At 37.8% G+C, this 16,747-nt stretch overlaps 1 protein-coding gene and 1 pseudogene across 1 annotated transcript in view; one reads left to right on the plus strand and one right to left on the minus strand.

Annotated features, from left to right (window-relative positions):
* The window catches only part of PGM2L1 (phosphoglucomutase 2 like 1), an 89,689-nt gene that overhangs the window by 32,166 nt on the left and 40,776 nt on the right, over positions 1-16,747 (minus strand). The window contains exons 6-11 of the mRNA XM_069070838.1: positions 13,062-13,255; positions 11,217-11,406; positions 10,546-10,643; positions 10,098-10,278; positions 9,143-9,236; positions 8,045-8,174 (exon numbers count right to left, since the gene is read on the minus strand). Of these exons, the coding sequence (XP_068926939.1) occupies positions 8,045-8,174; positions 9,143-9,236; positions 10,098-10,278; positions 10,546-10,643; positions 11,217-11,406; positions 13,062-13,255 (887 nt within the window). The remainder of the gene's footprint in view (positions 1-8,044; positions 8,175-9,142; positions 9,237-10,097; positions 10,279-10,545; positions 10,644-11,216; positions 11,407-13,061; positions 13,256-16,747) is intronic.
* Positions 1,745-3,666, plus strand: LOC138148259 (nucleosome assembly protein 1-like 1; annotated as a pseudogene).

Raw genomic sequence — 16,747 nt, forward strand, 5'->3', positions numbered from 1 at the left:
CTTTTGTTTTAAGATGTTTTTGTTTTTCTTGATTATCTTGGTGACATGTAAATCTCCCTTCTCAAACTTAGTCCACTGTGAGCCCTCCAAGTAGTCTGATGTGACCTGACTTGATGTATGATAATGAATTTATTAATAACTTTATTGCTTTGTTTGAACCTAGCCCTGCATGGTTGGGAAACTGGACCATCTCCATGTGCTGTTTAGAAATCCTTAACCAAGGACCTGTTATGCTGACCAGAAACTCAGATCCAAAGATAGCTACAAGGAATTTTCTCACAATTATCAACCCATATGTCTTCTTAAGGGCCCTACTAGGTCCTTCTGACTACTTCCCCAGTTGTTAAAAGCTCATGGGTGGGTATTCCTGGATCATCTGAAGAAAACCCCTGCCCCTGAGTGAATGGCAGAACCCTCCAGGGTCCTCAAGGCTCATCTAGTATGGACCCAGAAGCAGCAAACATCCAGATGAGATAGCTATCCCGAGATTCTGGATGAGGGCTGAGTATACTGTCCTAGTTTTTTCTTCTTCTCCTTTTTCTGAAGTGCCCAACCATCAAGACCCTGATTCAAGCATGCGCTAGCATTTTCTCCCTCTACATTCTTGGCTCCCTCTATTTTCTGCTTATAAGTAAACAATACTAGCAATGATACCTGAGACACATTTCCCTGGTAGGTCCCCTGAAGGAACTGACCTCCTGGGATACAAATGCTCGTCCTGGCCCAACTGGCCTCTTGTGGCATCTTGGCTTATACTTGTCTCTCTCAGATTGGCCAGAAGGGTAGGGGTTCTTTCAGACCCTCTCCCTTTGGCCAAAAGGGTGAAAGGTCAAGATATAGGAGATACTGTTTTCCAGACCTAAGGTTCAGCAAGCAAGCTGTGCCCTGAGCTTTAAATAACAACAATACTTTGTGCTCACCCTCTGGATGATCTCACCCTACGGCAAAAATCACATAATTATTGTATATCTTTGACCAGCATCAAGTGTTTTCTGAGCTCAGACAAACTTGGACAAGTACCCATGTTCTAGTCATGAAGCCCTGCTATGAATCAAACTTGTTATATTGTTGCTGTTATCCCACCCTGTCAGGGTTATGGCTCACTACACAATCACTGGTATGAGTACTGAGATCTCCCTGCTCTGTCTCGGGTCCCCCCAACTAGGGGTAGGGCTCTGGTACATGTGCCCCTGCTGACTCTCCTATCTCTAGCCTGCTTTGTTTGGCTCGGGTGATCCACAGATTAGAGGCTGGTTCCATCTGGTTGACAATGTCTACTGGACATCCAGTTGGAGATGTCTGCCTGAAAGGCAGTTGAAGATTTGAGACTGGAAACCAGCAGAGAGATTGGGGCAGGATAAGTAGACAGGAGAATTAGAGATGGTAATTAAATCCATGGGAGTTGATAAGATCACCAAATGAAGTATTACAGAGGAAGTAGAGAAGAGGGCCCAAGACAGAGAACCCTGTTGGGCATATATGGTTAAGGTGGCATGATCTAGATGAGGATCCAGCAACGGAGACTGAGAAGGAGCAGTCTGATAGGTAGGGGGAGAACCAGGAGAGTGGCATCCCAAAAAGACAGAGAAAAGAGATTATCAAGAAGGAGAGGGTGATCAATAGAATTAAAGGCTATAGAAAGGTCAAGGAGAATGAGGATTGAGAAAAGGCCATTGGATTTGGCAATTAAGAGATAACTGGTCTTTTTTAGCGCCATCTGCTCAGGGCGCCGCCTCCTTCATCTCCTCCCACCGCCGCTGCCACCGCCACCCTGAGTCACAGCCTGCATAGCTCCGGCCGCTTGGTCCCTGCAGCAGCCGCGGATCTCAAATATTCACAAGTCTTACAACATGGAGGACATTGACAACAAAGAAGCTGAACTTGACCAACAAGATATCTTGTTGGAAGAAGTGGAGGAAGAAGAAACTGGTGAAGATGCAAACAGCAAAGCTTGTCAGTTGACTGTTCAGATGATGCAGAATCCTCAGATTCTTGCAGCTCTTCAAGAAAAATTGGATGGTTTAGTGGGAGCATCAACTGGATACATTGAAAGCTTGCCAAAAGTAGTTAAGCGACATGTGAATGCCCTCAAAAATCTTCAGGTGAAATGTGCACAGATAGAAGTCAAGTTCTATGAGAAGGTTCATGCTCTTGAAAGAAAGTATGCTGTTCTTTACCAGCCACTTTTTGATAAGAGAAGTGAAATCATCAATGCAATTTATGAACCCACAGAGGAAGAATGTGAATGGAAACCAGATGATGATGAAGAGATTTCAGAGGAAATGAAAGAGAAGGTTAAGCTTGAAGAGGAGAAAAAAGATGAAGAAAAAGAAGACCCTAAAGGAATTCCTGAATTTTGGCTGACTGTTTTTAAAAATGTTGACTTGCTCAGTGATATGGTTCAGGAACATGATGAACCTATTCTGAAGCACTTGAAAGATATTAAAGTGAAGTTCTCAGATGCTGGCCAACCTATGAGTTTTACATTAGAATTTCACTTTGAACCCAATGAATATTTCACAAATGAGGTGCTGACAAAGACATATTACATGTGGTCAGAGCCAGATGATTCTGATCCCTTCTCCTTTGATGGACCAGAAATTGAGTTGCACAGGGTGTCAGGTAGATTGGAAAAAAGGGAAAAATGTCACTTTGAAAACTATTAAGAAGAAACAGAAACACAAGGGACGTGGGACAGTTTGAACTGTGACAAAAACAGTTTCCACTGATTCTTTCTTCAATTTCTTTTCTCCTCCCGAAGTTCCTGAGAGTGGAGACCTGGATGATGACACAGAAGCTATCCTTGCAGCAGACTTCGAAATTGGTCACTTTTTACGTGAGTGTATAGTCCCAAGATCAGTATTATACTTCACAGGAGAAGCTTTTGAAGATGATGATGATTATGAAGAAGGTGAAGAGGCTGATGATGAGGAAGGGGAAGAAGAAGCTGATGAGGAAAATGATCCAGAATATGATTCGAAGAAAGATCCAAACCCAGCTGAGTGCAAGCAGCAGTGAGCAGTGTGTGCTGTGGTCTTGAGGATTACTGCACTGTCCCAGCCTAAACACAACTTGTAGTTACTTACAGCTTTATGTTTTGTATTTTCTTGGTAGAATCAAGTAAACAATTTTTTGTTAAAAAAGGAAAAAAGAAAAAAAATGAACATTTAAGAACCAGTTCAAACTACATAGATCCATTCTACCTAGCATTTTAATAGTGTAATTTCTGCTGGATATGTAGAATGCAGTGAATTCCCTAACGCATGTCCACTGCTACATAGTTTGGTTCTTGTGAAATCTTTTGTCATGTAGCTATTAGACTGCAGCTTTGAAAATTATCCAAACTGTTATTTGAGACCAATATTGGTTTAGAAAAAAGAAATCCTTCTGAAGAACCAACCAAAGTATTTTTTCAGCCCAGTAGTTGAATGGGTTTAAGTCTGCTTGCACTAGCTGTGCCTTCATTACTTTGTTAGAGAAATGCAGTGACTTGTATTAACTAGGAGACAAAGCATTTTGAAATTTGGTTTGAGAAGAGACTAGTACACTAGTACTAGTTAAGAATTTCCAGTAAGACCACATCTAATGTTCGTTAACTGCTTGTTTATGGATTTTTGTATTTTAATGTGACATAGCGATCTACAAAGAAGCTTCTAGTCATCCTATTAAGGTGTGAATAAAAACTAGTATTTTCAGAAGTTAGCATCCTCTTCTACTTGTGTAACTGTGTCCATTCAAACTGAAAGCATATTCCCTTTTCTTAGTGGTACTGTGGTGCACCTTCATTGAAAATTATTACTTATACCACCTAATAGAAGCTGATTGCAAGTTCTTTTTTGCTATTTAAAAATAAATTACCAAGCAGAATTTAGTCCTCAGAAGATAATGTCTTAATTTGACACATTTGGAAATTGACCTTGATAGCTGTAACTAATGGACATTATTTGGGAGAACGGACTGGACTTGAAAAAGCAGTCCTGCATCTACCAATATACAAGCGTGAATGAAGAACCAGTGGACAAAATTTTAAATCATAATAAACCTTTAAAGATCATTATTGTTAAAGTTAAATTTAACTTTAAAGTCTTGGGGTTGAAGCTAGGGAGAGTTCTATTCCAATTCTCATTGCTTAATATGTGAGTATATTATTTACTCATACCTCTAATCTATCCATATATTTAAATGGGTAGTGTTGTTTACTTACCTACCTCACAAGAGTGTTGAGGATTATTAATTTACATTATATAAAAATTGTTCTTGGTCATTAAAAGGTCAGAAATTTAAAAAAAAAAAGAGATAACTGGTAACCTTGGAGAGAACAATTTCAGAGGAATGATAAGGTCAAGAAGCCAAACTATAAGAGGGAAAAGTGGGAGCAACCTATTATAGCTAGCCTTTTCAAGGGGTTTGGCTACAAAGTGCAGAAAAGATGTAAGATGATAGTTAGCAAAGAATGGAAGGATCAAGTGAGGGTTTTTTGAAGATGGAAGAGACAAGGGCAAATTTGTAGGCAGTAGGGAAGAAGTCAATAGAGAAGGAAAGATTGAAAATAAGTGACAGAGTGAGGATGACAGAGGGGGCAATGTGTTGGAGGAGACAGGATGGGATGGAATCACTTGATCAGATAGAGGGGATAGATAACCTTGTTAAGGAGTAAGGCTACATAATCATTTTACTTTATACAATCAAAAACATTACTCTGAGAAGGGATCCATAGGTTTCACCAGACTGCCAAAAAAGTCCATTGTACAAAAAAAGCCTAAGGCTTCTTAGTTTAGTGGGAAAATCAATAGTTTTGGGAAAAATTGAGTTTGATATGCCTGTGGCTCTTCTAGTTTGTTTTTTAATATAACTTTTGTTTGCTTTTGTTTTTTGTCGATTAATAAGCATTAATTTTCTCTTCCTCCCAAGTTTTAAAGACACATGTATAGTCAAAATAAACTTTCACGTTGGCCAAGTCAAAAAAGGTAGAACTAATTCTACACTGTGAGTCCATCACCTCTCTTTCAGGAGGCTGATACCATGTTCTGTTAGATCTCTGGAACTGTGATTAGTCATTAGAATGATTAGAGTTCTTAAGTCATTGCATCAGCTGAAGCCCAACAGATTTTGCTGAAGCCCCTAATTTTAACTTTTTATTTCATGTTTATTTCTTAGAGACAACATGCTGTTGGATTCTGCTTTCTAATCCATTCTTCTATCCTCTTCCATTTTATGAGTTCATCCCATTCATAATCATGCTTGTTAATTGTGTATTTCCACACGTTTACCACATAATAGATTCACACCATGCCCTTTAATTAGATTCTTTCTAACTGCTCTAAAGATGAAAAAATTTTTAGGAGTTACACATTTACTGCATAACTGTAAGGACCAATCTTGGCCAAAGAAAAAGAACACGCCACCTCCTTCCTTTGTTGGCGACATGGGAAACTCTGGGTATGGAATGCTGTATATACCCTCAATGTATGTCAACTAGTTATGCTTAACTGTTTTTTTAATGATCTGCTACACTCAATAGCTTTTTTCATAATCCTTACTTTTGAGTTTTAAACATAGTACACCACTAACTCCTTCCTGGGTTTTTTGACACTCCTTTTTCCTTGTTCTACTTCTACTTCTGTGACCTTTTCTCTCAGCCTCCCTTCCTGAATTATTATCCATGTCTAGCCCTGCAAGCATGGATGTGCCCCAGGGGTCTGCCTTTGGCCCTCTTCTCTTTACACTATTTCTCTTATAATATCATCAGCTCCCATGAATTCCACTATTATTTCTATACAAAAGACTACCAGATACATCTAGCCCCAGTTTCTCTCCTACACTCAAGTCCCACATCACCAACTATCAGCTAAACATCTCTACCTGGATGTCTCATAGACATATTACATTGAACATGTACAAAACATAATTCACTATTTTCATTTCTAAATCTATTCCTCTTCAAAGTGTCTGTTTCTATTAGGCATCACCATTCTTCTAATCATTCAAGTTTGCAAACTCAGCCATCTTTCACTCATCTGTCTCCTTTACTCCACCTCCCCAATATTCGAATAGCTGCCAAATATTTTTTTTTAATTTTTTATCTTTTTTTGCTGCCAAATCTTTTCAATTCTATCTCTGAAATATATTTTGTCTCTATCTCCTTCTCTCCTCTCCCATGGCAACCATCCTAGTTTAGTTCCTCATCACCTCTTGCCAGGATTATTACAAGAGCTTTTTACTTGTACTCCTTTCTTCTAATCTGTCCCCTTTCCAAACCATTCTCCACTTAACTATCAAAAAATCTTTCTATGTCACTCTCCTACTCAAGAATCTTCAGTAGCTCCCTAACTGCCTCTAGGATAAAATACAAACTTCTTAGTTTAGGATAAGTTTTAGAGATAGAATGGACCTTTGAGATTATCTATTGCCAGGGCGTGGGGAACCTGCAGCCTCAAGGCTGCATGTAGCCCTCTAGGTCCTCCGGCAATCCCTTTGACTGAATCCAAACTTCACAGAACAAATTCCCTTAATGAAAGGATGTGTTCCGTAAAACGTGGACTCAATCAAAAGGCCACATCCAAGAACTTGCAAGATCACATGTGGCCTCTAGGTTGCAGGTTCCCCACCCCTGAATTCCAACCCCCTCATTTTTACAGTTGAGGAAACTGAGACTCAGTGAGACTTGCTAGCAAATGACAAATTCCGAATTTGAACCCAGTTCCTCTGATTTCTATTCCAGCACTATTTCTATTATATCACATTAGTATTTAAATCCCTTTACAATCTGACTCCAGTCTATCTTTACAATTGTATTTCATCTTATTCTCCTTTACTCACTCAATAATCTAAATAAATGCTTTCGCCCAAACTGCTTTCCTTTGAAGTGTATTCTACCCTACCTGGAATGTACAATCTCTTTACCTCTGTCTCTTATAATACTTAGCTTCCTTCAAAATTCAGCTCAGGTATGAACTACAAGGAGACTTTCCTAGTGTTACTTTTTAATACTCTCTCTCTATTAGATAATTAATAAAATAATTAATCTCGTACTCACTTTTCAATTTACCCCATATATCTCCATATAGAACAACATCTCCTGAGAGCAAAACCTTTTAAAAATTGTTTCTGTCTTATATTCTCAGCATTTACCATATCACACTGGGCTACTTTAGCCAGTATTTAAATATTATTTGTTCATTTTCTTTTAAGAGGGGGTAATTCAAGATTTCTTCCTCTTATCTCCTTTGGAGACAAGAAGCAATAGGTGAACTAGAACAATAAATCATTATTGTCTACATGTTTTGCATTCCAAGGGTACCACACAGCAGGAGAAGTTCAGGGTAGGGAACTTCTATTAGTCATAAAAGAAGTGGAAGGTGAATGAATATTGCTGAATCTGTGATTTACCTAAAGGATTTAACCTTGTGAATGCCATTTCTTCTCTAAGGGAATTTCTATCATACTTGTTCACCTAGAGGAGGCATATATGTAGATTCACTTCTAAACATTTATTAAGCACCTATAATATATTTAAGGCTCAGAATAATAAAAATGTATGTATAGGGATAGCTAGGTGGCGCAGAATAGAGCACCGGCTCTGAAGTCAGGAGGACCTGAGTTCAAATCCAGCCTCAGACACTTAACACAAAAAACTAGCCATGTGACCTTGGGCAAGTCACTTAACCCCAACTGCCCTCCGAAAAGCAAAAAAAAAGAAATAATAATGTATAATAAAAAAAACACAACACAACAAAACAAAAAAGAGTCCTTGCTCTTAAGGATCTTACATTAACTGAATGTCCAACATTCTAATATCCAGCCAATCTGCTTTATTTTTAGATAAGTGATATGTAATCATATCACTATCTAGGGAAAACTGGAGTCTAATATGACAATGAAGCAGAGTGAGTCAGAATTCTTGTTCCTAGGACCTTTGACATTTACAAAGAACAACCATTGAGTAAGTGTTAATTCAATTAAAACCCTAAACATAATAATAATAATAATAATAATAATAATAATAAAGAGTACAGAATATTAGATTGACAACAACAGAATTTACCTTTCGTAAACTTTAGTAAGCTGTTGTGCCAGTGTTAGATTCCTGGTTTCTAGGTAAGCTGCCATTTCAGCAACAACAGCAGCAGCACTCACTCCATCTTTATCCAAAACAAAAGTCCCACACAGAAACCCTGGACAACAAAAAAAGAGCTTCAGAAAAAAATTTTTTTTCAAGAGAAAAAGGGCTTTTTGTGTTTCTATCAGTCTTATATCTCTAAAGGACAAAATAAACTGAGTGCCACTTAACACCTAATGAAACCCGCAAAGTAAATATATTTAGTGACCTTTAAAAAAAATAACTAATCATGTCTTTTTCAGAAAAAATTAAAGATTTTACAAATTGAAATTAAACTAGAAGACAAAAATTCCTTCTCTACAGGATTCCACACTGAAATCTACTTGTTGATTATTTTAAGATAGCAATTATTACTACATTAAAAAAATCAGAATTTTCTAAATAAAAGCTATCTGAAAATTAAATGATCTGCTTTATGAGTTAATGAGTTTCCTATTAATGGAGGCACTAAAGTAGAGGATCATAAGACCTGAAGCTGAAAAGGGGTCTTAGAATATCAACAAGTCCAAACCACTTATTTTATAGGTAAGAAAACTGAGACCAAAAGAAATGAATTAACTTGAGTCTCAAATTTCACACAGCTAGTAAGGGCTGAAGCTATCACTTGAATCCAGGACTTCTGACTTCAAATCTATTTATACTAGAAGATTAATAACTACATTTGGAGAACATTGTACAAGGAGTTTCACATTTTCTACAATTCCCAGAAAAGTACAGCTGGAAGAGACCAAAGGTTCAATTTCTACCTAAAGCATGAATGAATTCTTTCTACAGAGTGCCCAATACATAGTCATCTAGATCTCACTCAATAAGAAACTGGCTTTTTCCCAAAAGGGAGGGTAAAAAGATAGAGGGTAGAATTAAATGACCGCTAAGGTCTTTTCCAATGCTAATGTATTGTTTCAAAAGAAGCAGAAATACCAATAGTAAAGTACATAGTTACACATGTATGAGGTTATGCATGCCAAGCAGAACAAGAGCAGCAATGGTGGCTTTAAGACTCTCTAGTATTCTCATACATACCAATAGATTCTTCAAATGCAAAAAGGACTTCTTTCCCATTTTCCAGGAGTTCTTTTATTCTACTTCCAATCCACTTAAAACCTGGCAATGTTTCCTAAAATATAAAGTAGGATACTAAGTGATTTTTCTACCACATACATGTGTGTGAAAAGGTACACATATGTAGCAATATGCATGCGTACTGTATTCATGTATAAAGATGACATGGCTATTTATTGTGACAGAGTCCCAATATCAGCACATGTGCTTGACTACTTTTATGAACATTTATGCTGAACCACTTATACTACTCTATAACTGAAATCTATTGAATAAATGAAATAACCTATTAGTACTAAGATTGCTTTTCTACTGGCATGTACTAGAGTAGAATAAAACTATCACTTTAAAGCTAAATGCAAAGTACAACATAAATTATTAGAGACAATTAAAAACAGAAATACAAAAATAATCTAAACTAAAAATACAAAGAAATATTCCTCATTTAAACTTAGTAATTATCAGAGGAAGCAATAATGTTGATTTTCAAAATTACTGGTTCTTTGTAAGCTATTTAAATACTTTTAAAACTTAAGTTTCTTAAAGTTATCTCCAAAAATGCCAAAACAACTAGGTGAAAAAATATTCACTTTTCTACTGTTTTTTTTTTCTGATGTCATAGAGTCACAGCTACTAATAAGTGACTAGAAAGAATATTCCTTTCTAAAAGTCAAAGGATCTGTTCCTAACTAGCTGTGTGGCCTTGAGCAAGTTGCCTTATAGAAAATCATCTGTAACATAAGGAGGTTGGATTCAATGTTTTTAAGGTCCTCTCTATGGCTAAAATTCTATAAATACAAACTTAGAAATAGCAATTTTTGGAATTACAAGTTAAACCAATGGAAATCAATATTTGTAAAAATTCCTTTAACTTCTAGTTGTAAAAATAAACACAACAATACTATCTAGCTCTTACTTCAAACTGAAATCCTTCTTTATGTGCAATTGCCTTCAAAATTTTGGAGGAGACTGTAGTGGCTAACATGTAAATGTTCTTCACATCAGCATTCTGTGACTTATTTTCCTTCCAGCAATCAAACATCCACCACCCAAACAACGCTGCTAACTCATTGCCTGTGAAAACTTTCCAACGGCCACTGCACAGAGAAGGGAAAAATTCATCAAAACCAAATTCCTTCGAATCTCATATTTTAAAAACATATTAATGCCTACAATGGTAACAAAAAAACATTTAACTTAAACACCAAGTAGGATAGCTGAGAAAATAGATGGCCTCTTTTTTTTTAAAGGCTGTTACCAAAAAAGCCAAGGTACGACAGATAAAAGTGCCGCTGGTAAAATGATATTGCTCTAAGGCAAAAGAACAGTAAAATCAAACATTTGAGCCTTTCTCAGATACTTACTCCCCTTGCAGTTCGGCCACTGCCAGTCTGTCTGCATCAGGATCCGTGGCTACCACTACTCTGGCATTCTCTTTCTCAGCCAATCTCAGAGACAGCTCCTGGGAGAAGCACCCAAAAAGCCACATTATATTGAAGAAGTCAAATTTATACTAACTCTCAAATGTAATATGTTGAAATATTAACCCTTTAATGTTCTCTAGTTTTAGAAGAACAGAGATTAATTGAATTTTAAATTAAGATCCTAGATTAACCTAGGAATAGTACTTTCATATCAATTATTAAGCATTAATACAGAACATAAATTCCCTTAAAATTTAAGAAAGATGCAAAAAGTGAATTCTGCTTTTCTAGCCCTTAAAAACTTAATCATACTCTGACATGAGTGACAAAGGCAGCCTAGAAGAATGGGAAAATTTAGAATAAGATCTGGGTTAAAGTTATGGTTCCAGTATTTACTAGCTGTGAAACTTGAGGCAAATACCTATCCCTCTCTGGACCTCAGTTTCCCCAACTGTAAAATGAAGGGAATGAACTAGATGGTAAGATCATAAATTTAGGACTGGAAGGGACCTAAAAAGATTGTGGAAGTCTATTCTAATTATGTTATTTCAGGATTCTTTCCATTTTAATGGAGTTAAATAATTCAATTAGGCATTAAAATAAATAGCTACCAGCACAGATTCTCCTTCTTCAGGATTTGGACATTTAACAGTAGAAAAGTCTGGGTCAGGATCCTGTTGCTCTGGTACTGGAATTGGAGGTTTAAATCCAAACACTTTAAAAGCCAACTGCACGTAATCGTGACCAACTCCATGAAATGATGTATGGACAAATTTCAAGGTTGTCTGTAAGTTCAGCTCTCTGAAAAGAAAAACCAGAATTCAATCAATACTACAAATACCTTTAATTATGATATAATGGAAAATTTCAATGATCTAAGAAAATGTAGTTTATGAATTCTGTATTCTGGGCAGAAATCTAAGGTCACTTAATAATAAACCATGGTATTCAATTAAAAGAACAAAAATTTCTAGTCGGATCTCCTTCTTATTCAGAACAACCAATCTTCCTCAGCTCATCCAGAAGTTTAAGTAGATTTTCAGGAAGGTTTTTATCAGCAATTAAGAGAATGAGCCCCAAAATTTTAATAATAACTAGGACTATATCCTAAGATCCTCTTTTAGGGGGCATTAAGCAGCCATTACTAAACTATTAAACTAGATTGTCCCAGGCCCATCGTACAGGATTCTGGTCTTAGCTCCATATAAAACTGCCTTGTCTGGGGACAAACCAGATATGGGTTCTCCACATCCAGGCAACACAGAGCTCTTATACATAATCTCATGAAGCCTTTTACTACAACTGGATTCTTCTAAACCAACTTCTGGTCTTGTCCAGAGCTCTTAGTGGCCATGAATGGACCATATAATCAAGATTCGACACATATTTTGAGAATGACTAAGAGTGACCCCCGGGTACGGGGAAATCATACATGCCTAAGAGGGGGTGTGATACAAGATTTAGAGGCAAAAGACATTATGATTCAGGTCTACCTCTCCTACTTATTGTGTGACCATAGACAAGTCACTTTCCTCTCTAAGCCTGTTTTCTCTTTCATCAAACAGAAATGATTCTTGCACCACTCACTTCACAGAGTTGTTGTGAGAAAGCAGCTTATAATTTGTATGATGTTATAGAAATGTGGGTTATTAATATTATTATCCAGGAAAAGGAACAAGTCATTTCTTCACATACCCAGCAAACATTTTATAGTTAAGAACATCCAAGCATAAGTAATGGTATTCAACTGACTAAATTTCATTTCAAAAGGAAAATTATTTGAGACCTTGTTTAGAAAAGGAAAAAAAGTATATTAAAAATGTTAACAGATAACACATAATGGCTTGCTGAGAAGAAATAAGAGAAAATGAAACAAGGATAACATTTTTAAAACTCTATTTTGTAGGGAGCTGAGGAATTAGAGGAAATGAAAAATGTATGCTGCCCCTCAAAAAGGTAGCTTCTCAGTGATTTTCAGTGATAGCTGAAAAACTAATTTTAATAGCAATAATTATAAAAGAAAATTTCATCTTACGTAGCTCACCTACACTTTAAAAATGATTTCAGTATAATAAATACAAAAGAGCCTGTGCCCTACTCCCCTCCCAGTAAAAAGACACAGAAGAATGACTACAAATAGCCAATGAACTACAAATGTCTAAAGCCTAACTTGCCCAAGATCACACAGCACATCAGATGCCTTAGAAGGGGCAATGAGCTCCTGTTTATATGTTACAAAGGGAACTTGAGGGAGGTAGATAGAAGTGCTCTTGGTCCCCCCTCCCCTATTATCTCTGTCTACTCCTTGCTGTGCTCCTGCCTCACCTCCCCCAACACAAACTGTGTCTGTATTCTCTCTTGACTCTGCCTAAGATTGATTCTGTTACTGCTCAGACTACCCACATTTTTTTTGCCCTGCCTTAAAGTGAGGTTATCACATTTTCCTAAGCAAGTACCTGTGGAAACAGATCTTTTTCAGATCTTCCATGTAACGCGTACATATATCCTGGAGAGGATCTCGCTTCAGGGGGCTGGTATCCACTAGATTTTCATTCCAGGAATCAATCCAGGGTTCAACACTTTCTTCTATACATTTCAGGATCTCTTTATCATGAGGAGATGTAATCTGAGCACCTGTTTCCCAATATACCTAGATGATTAAAGAACAATTCAACATTCATTGCAGAGCCTACTGTGTATAACGCATAGGGATACAAAATTAAAAAATCCAAGTCTCTTCCCCCAAAGAGCTTAAAATCAAATGAGTGGATGTGGCATTTACATAAATTAATATGATCTGTGATAAAGAATCAAGATGAAAGAAGTATGATAAGAAAAGTTAGGGAAAGTGAGATTATTTTTAGCTAAGAGGCTCAGGTAAGTTTCCAGGGAGAAGAAGTTCCTGTTCTTAGTAAGGATTTCAACAAATTGAGATGTACAACTTTGGGAATGGGGGACAATAAACCCAAATGGAGAAAAGAAACAAGAAATCACAGAATTTAAAGTTGGAAGCTGGATAAAATTACGGAACAACTAGTTGTCTAGACAGTGGAATATGTAAAATAAGGCTAGAAAGACAGGCCGGGGGGGGGGGGGGTGGAGTCAAGATGGTGGAGTAGAAACAGGACCTCCCCCGGCTCCAGCTTCCACCTTCCCCAATCCATGTAAAAGGGGATTCTGAACAAACTTTGGAGCTGCAGAACCCACAAAATGACACAGAGATACTAACCTCCTGCTGAGGACAGCCCAGCAGGCCGGCAGGAATCAGCCAGCCCAGTGCTCTGGGAGCCAAGCCCAGGCCTGCATGAGGTGGAGGTTTTAGCCCCAGGGAGGGCCTAACCAACTACCAGCTGGAGGGACTCCAGATCACCAGCAGCTCTGGCCTTTTCCAGATTTATCAACACATAGATGCGAAGGACAAAAAGAGAGGTCAGTGCAGTCTGGACTTTGGGACCAGTAGTTGGGAGTGTGTTGGCTTCTCACCCTGGAGACGCCTTGGCTCAGCCAGCACCACATTGCAGCTTCAGCTCCTGGCCTGCAGAGTGTAGGGGGACCAAGCACCAGTCTGAGGGGTAATTGCTCTTGCTTTACCTGCCTGGATCCGGATTGCAGTCTAGGGTGGAGGTCTTGAGGTGTGTGTCCAGCTTGCCAGAACGTGTGGACACCTATCTAATACCTCTGGCACCTGAGAAAACCCCAGGTTTGGGAAGAAAGCTCCCCTGTCTGGTGGCAGAGTCCTACTGTGGCAAAAAGCCCAGCGGTCAAGTGACTGAGGGATGACATGACCAGGCAAAGGAAACAAAGCAGACAGAAGATTCCAACATTAGACTCCCATTTGGGGGACAAAAAGGAGCAAAGCATGGAACAGGAGGAAGACAGTGAAGTCAGAACTCCTGCACCAAAAGCTTCTAAGGAAAATACGAGCTGGTTACAGGCCATATAGGACCTTAAGAAGCAGATAAGAGAAATGGAGGAAAAATTGGGAAGAGAAATGAGAACAATGCAAGAAAATTACGAAATGAGAATCAACAGCCTGACTGAGGAAAATCATGCCTTAAAAAACAGACTAACTCAAATGGCAAAAGAGGCTCAAAAAGGCAACGAGGAGAAGAATGCCTTAAAAAGCTGAATTTGCCAGATGGAAAAAGAATCTCAAAAGCTCACTGAGGAGAATCATTCCCTCAGATTTAGAATGGACCAAAGGGAAGCTAGGGCCATTAAGAGAAATCAAGATGCTGTTAAACAGATCCAAACAAATGAAAGAATAGAAGGCAATGTGAAATATCTCATGGGAAAAACCATTGACCTGGAAAATAGACCCAGGAGAGATAATTTTAAAATTATTGTACTACCTGAAAGCCATGATCAAAGAAAGAACCTAGAAATCATCCTCTAAGAAATTCTCAAGGAAAATTGCCCGGATGTTTTAGAACCAGAAGGCAAAATAGAGGTTGAAAGACTCCACCGATCACCTCCTGAAAAAGATCCCAAAAAGAAAACTCCTAGGAATATTATAGCCAGGTTCCGGAATTCCCAGATCAAGGAGAGAATATTACAAGCAGCCAGGAAGAGACAATTTGAATGTTGTGGAAACAAAATCAGGATAACCCAGGATCTGGCAGCTTCTACACTGAGGGATCGAAGGACCTGAAATATGATATTCTGGAGGGCAGAGGAGCTGGGATTAAAACCAAGAATCACCTACCCAGCAAAACTGAGTATCATGTTTCCGGGGAAAATATGGTCATTCAGTGGAATAGAGGACTTTCAAGCATTCTTGATGAAAAAACCAGAGTTGAATAGAAAATTTGACATTCAGATACAAGAAGCAAGAGAAGCTTGAGAAGGTAAACAAGGAAAAGAAATCAGAAGCCACTTATCAAAGTTGAACTATTAACATTCCTACATGGAAAAACGATAATTGTAACTGATGAAACTTTTCTCAGTATGAAAATAGTTGAAGGGAATAGAAATATATACATATATATATACATATATATATACACATATATATGTCTATATCAGAGGGCATATGGGTGTATGAATACATATGTGAATGTGTTTATATATGTTTACAGGTATACATAGACAGAGGGCACAGGTCCAATTTAATAGGAAGGGATGATACTTATAAAGTGAAATTAAGAGGTGAGAGAGGAATATAATGAGAGGAGATGGAGAGAGACAGAATGGGGTAAACTATTTCATTTAGAAGAGGCAAGGGAAAATGGTTACAATGGAAGGGAAGAATAGGAAGGCAAAAGGGAATGGGTCAGCCTTATTTTCATTGAATTTGGCTTGGGGAGGGAATGACATACACATTATATAGGGTATCTCACTCTACAGGAGAGTAGGGGGAAGGGGATGAGAGGGGGGATGATGGAAGGGAGGGCAGGCTGGGGGGGAGGGAAGTTGGAAGCACCCACTTTTGAGAAGGGATGGGATCAAAGTAGAGAATAGAACAAGTGGGAGGTGGGATAGGAGGGAGGGAAATATAGTCAGTCTTTTACAATATATCTACTGTTAATGTTTTGCATTAGCTACACCTGTACAAGCTATACTGAACTGCTTATCTTCCCAGTAAGGGTGGGTGACAAGGGAGGAAGGGAATGAACCTGGAATTCAAAGTTTTAAAATCAAATGTTTAAAATTATATATATATAATTATTATTATTATTAATACTACTTTACATGTAATTGGGAAATAAGATATACAGGCACTGGGGCATAGAGATCCACCATGCCCTACTGGAAAAGTAGAAGGGGGTAATGGGAGAAGATATGGGAGACAGCAGATTGGAGGAGGGGATATCTGTAGGATTGCTATTTTGGGGTGGTGGGTAGGGGAAAAACAGGGAGAAAATTTGTAACTCTGATACAGACATATATATGTATATATATATGTGTGTGTGTGTGTGTGTGTATATTTCTATTCCCTTCAACTATTTTCATACTGAGAAAAGTTTCATCAGTTACAATTATCGTTTTTCCATGTAGGAATGTTAATAGTTCAACTTTGATAAGTGGCTTCTGATTTCTGGCAGAAATGAATGATGTAAATCAGAAGTTAATAAAGCATTTGAAAAATGAAAAAAAAGAAAAATAAATTTAAAAATATGCTTAAAAAAAAGGAAAAAAAAAA

This window comes from Petaurus breviceps, unplaced genomic scaffold (genome assembly GCF_028583685.1).
Source record: "Petaurus breviceps papuanus isolate PSGF00001 unplaced genomic scaffold, PetGlider_PUasm1.0 90823, whole genome shotgun sequence".
NCBI lineage: Eukaryota > Metazoa > Chordata > Mammalia > Diprotodontia > Petauridae > Petaurus > Petaurus breviceps.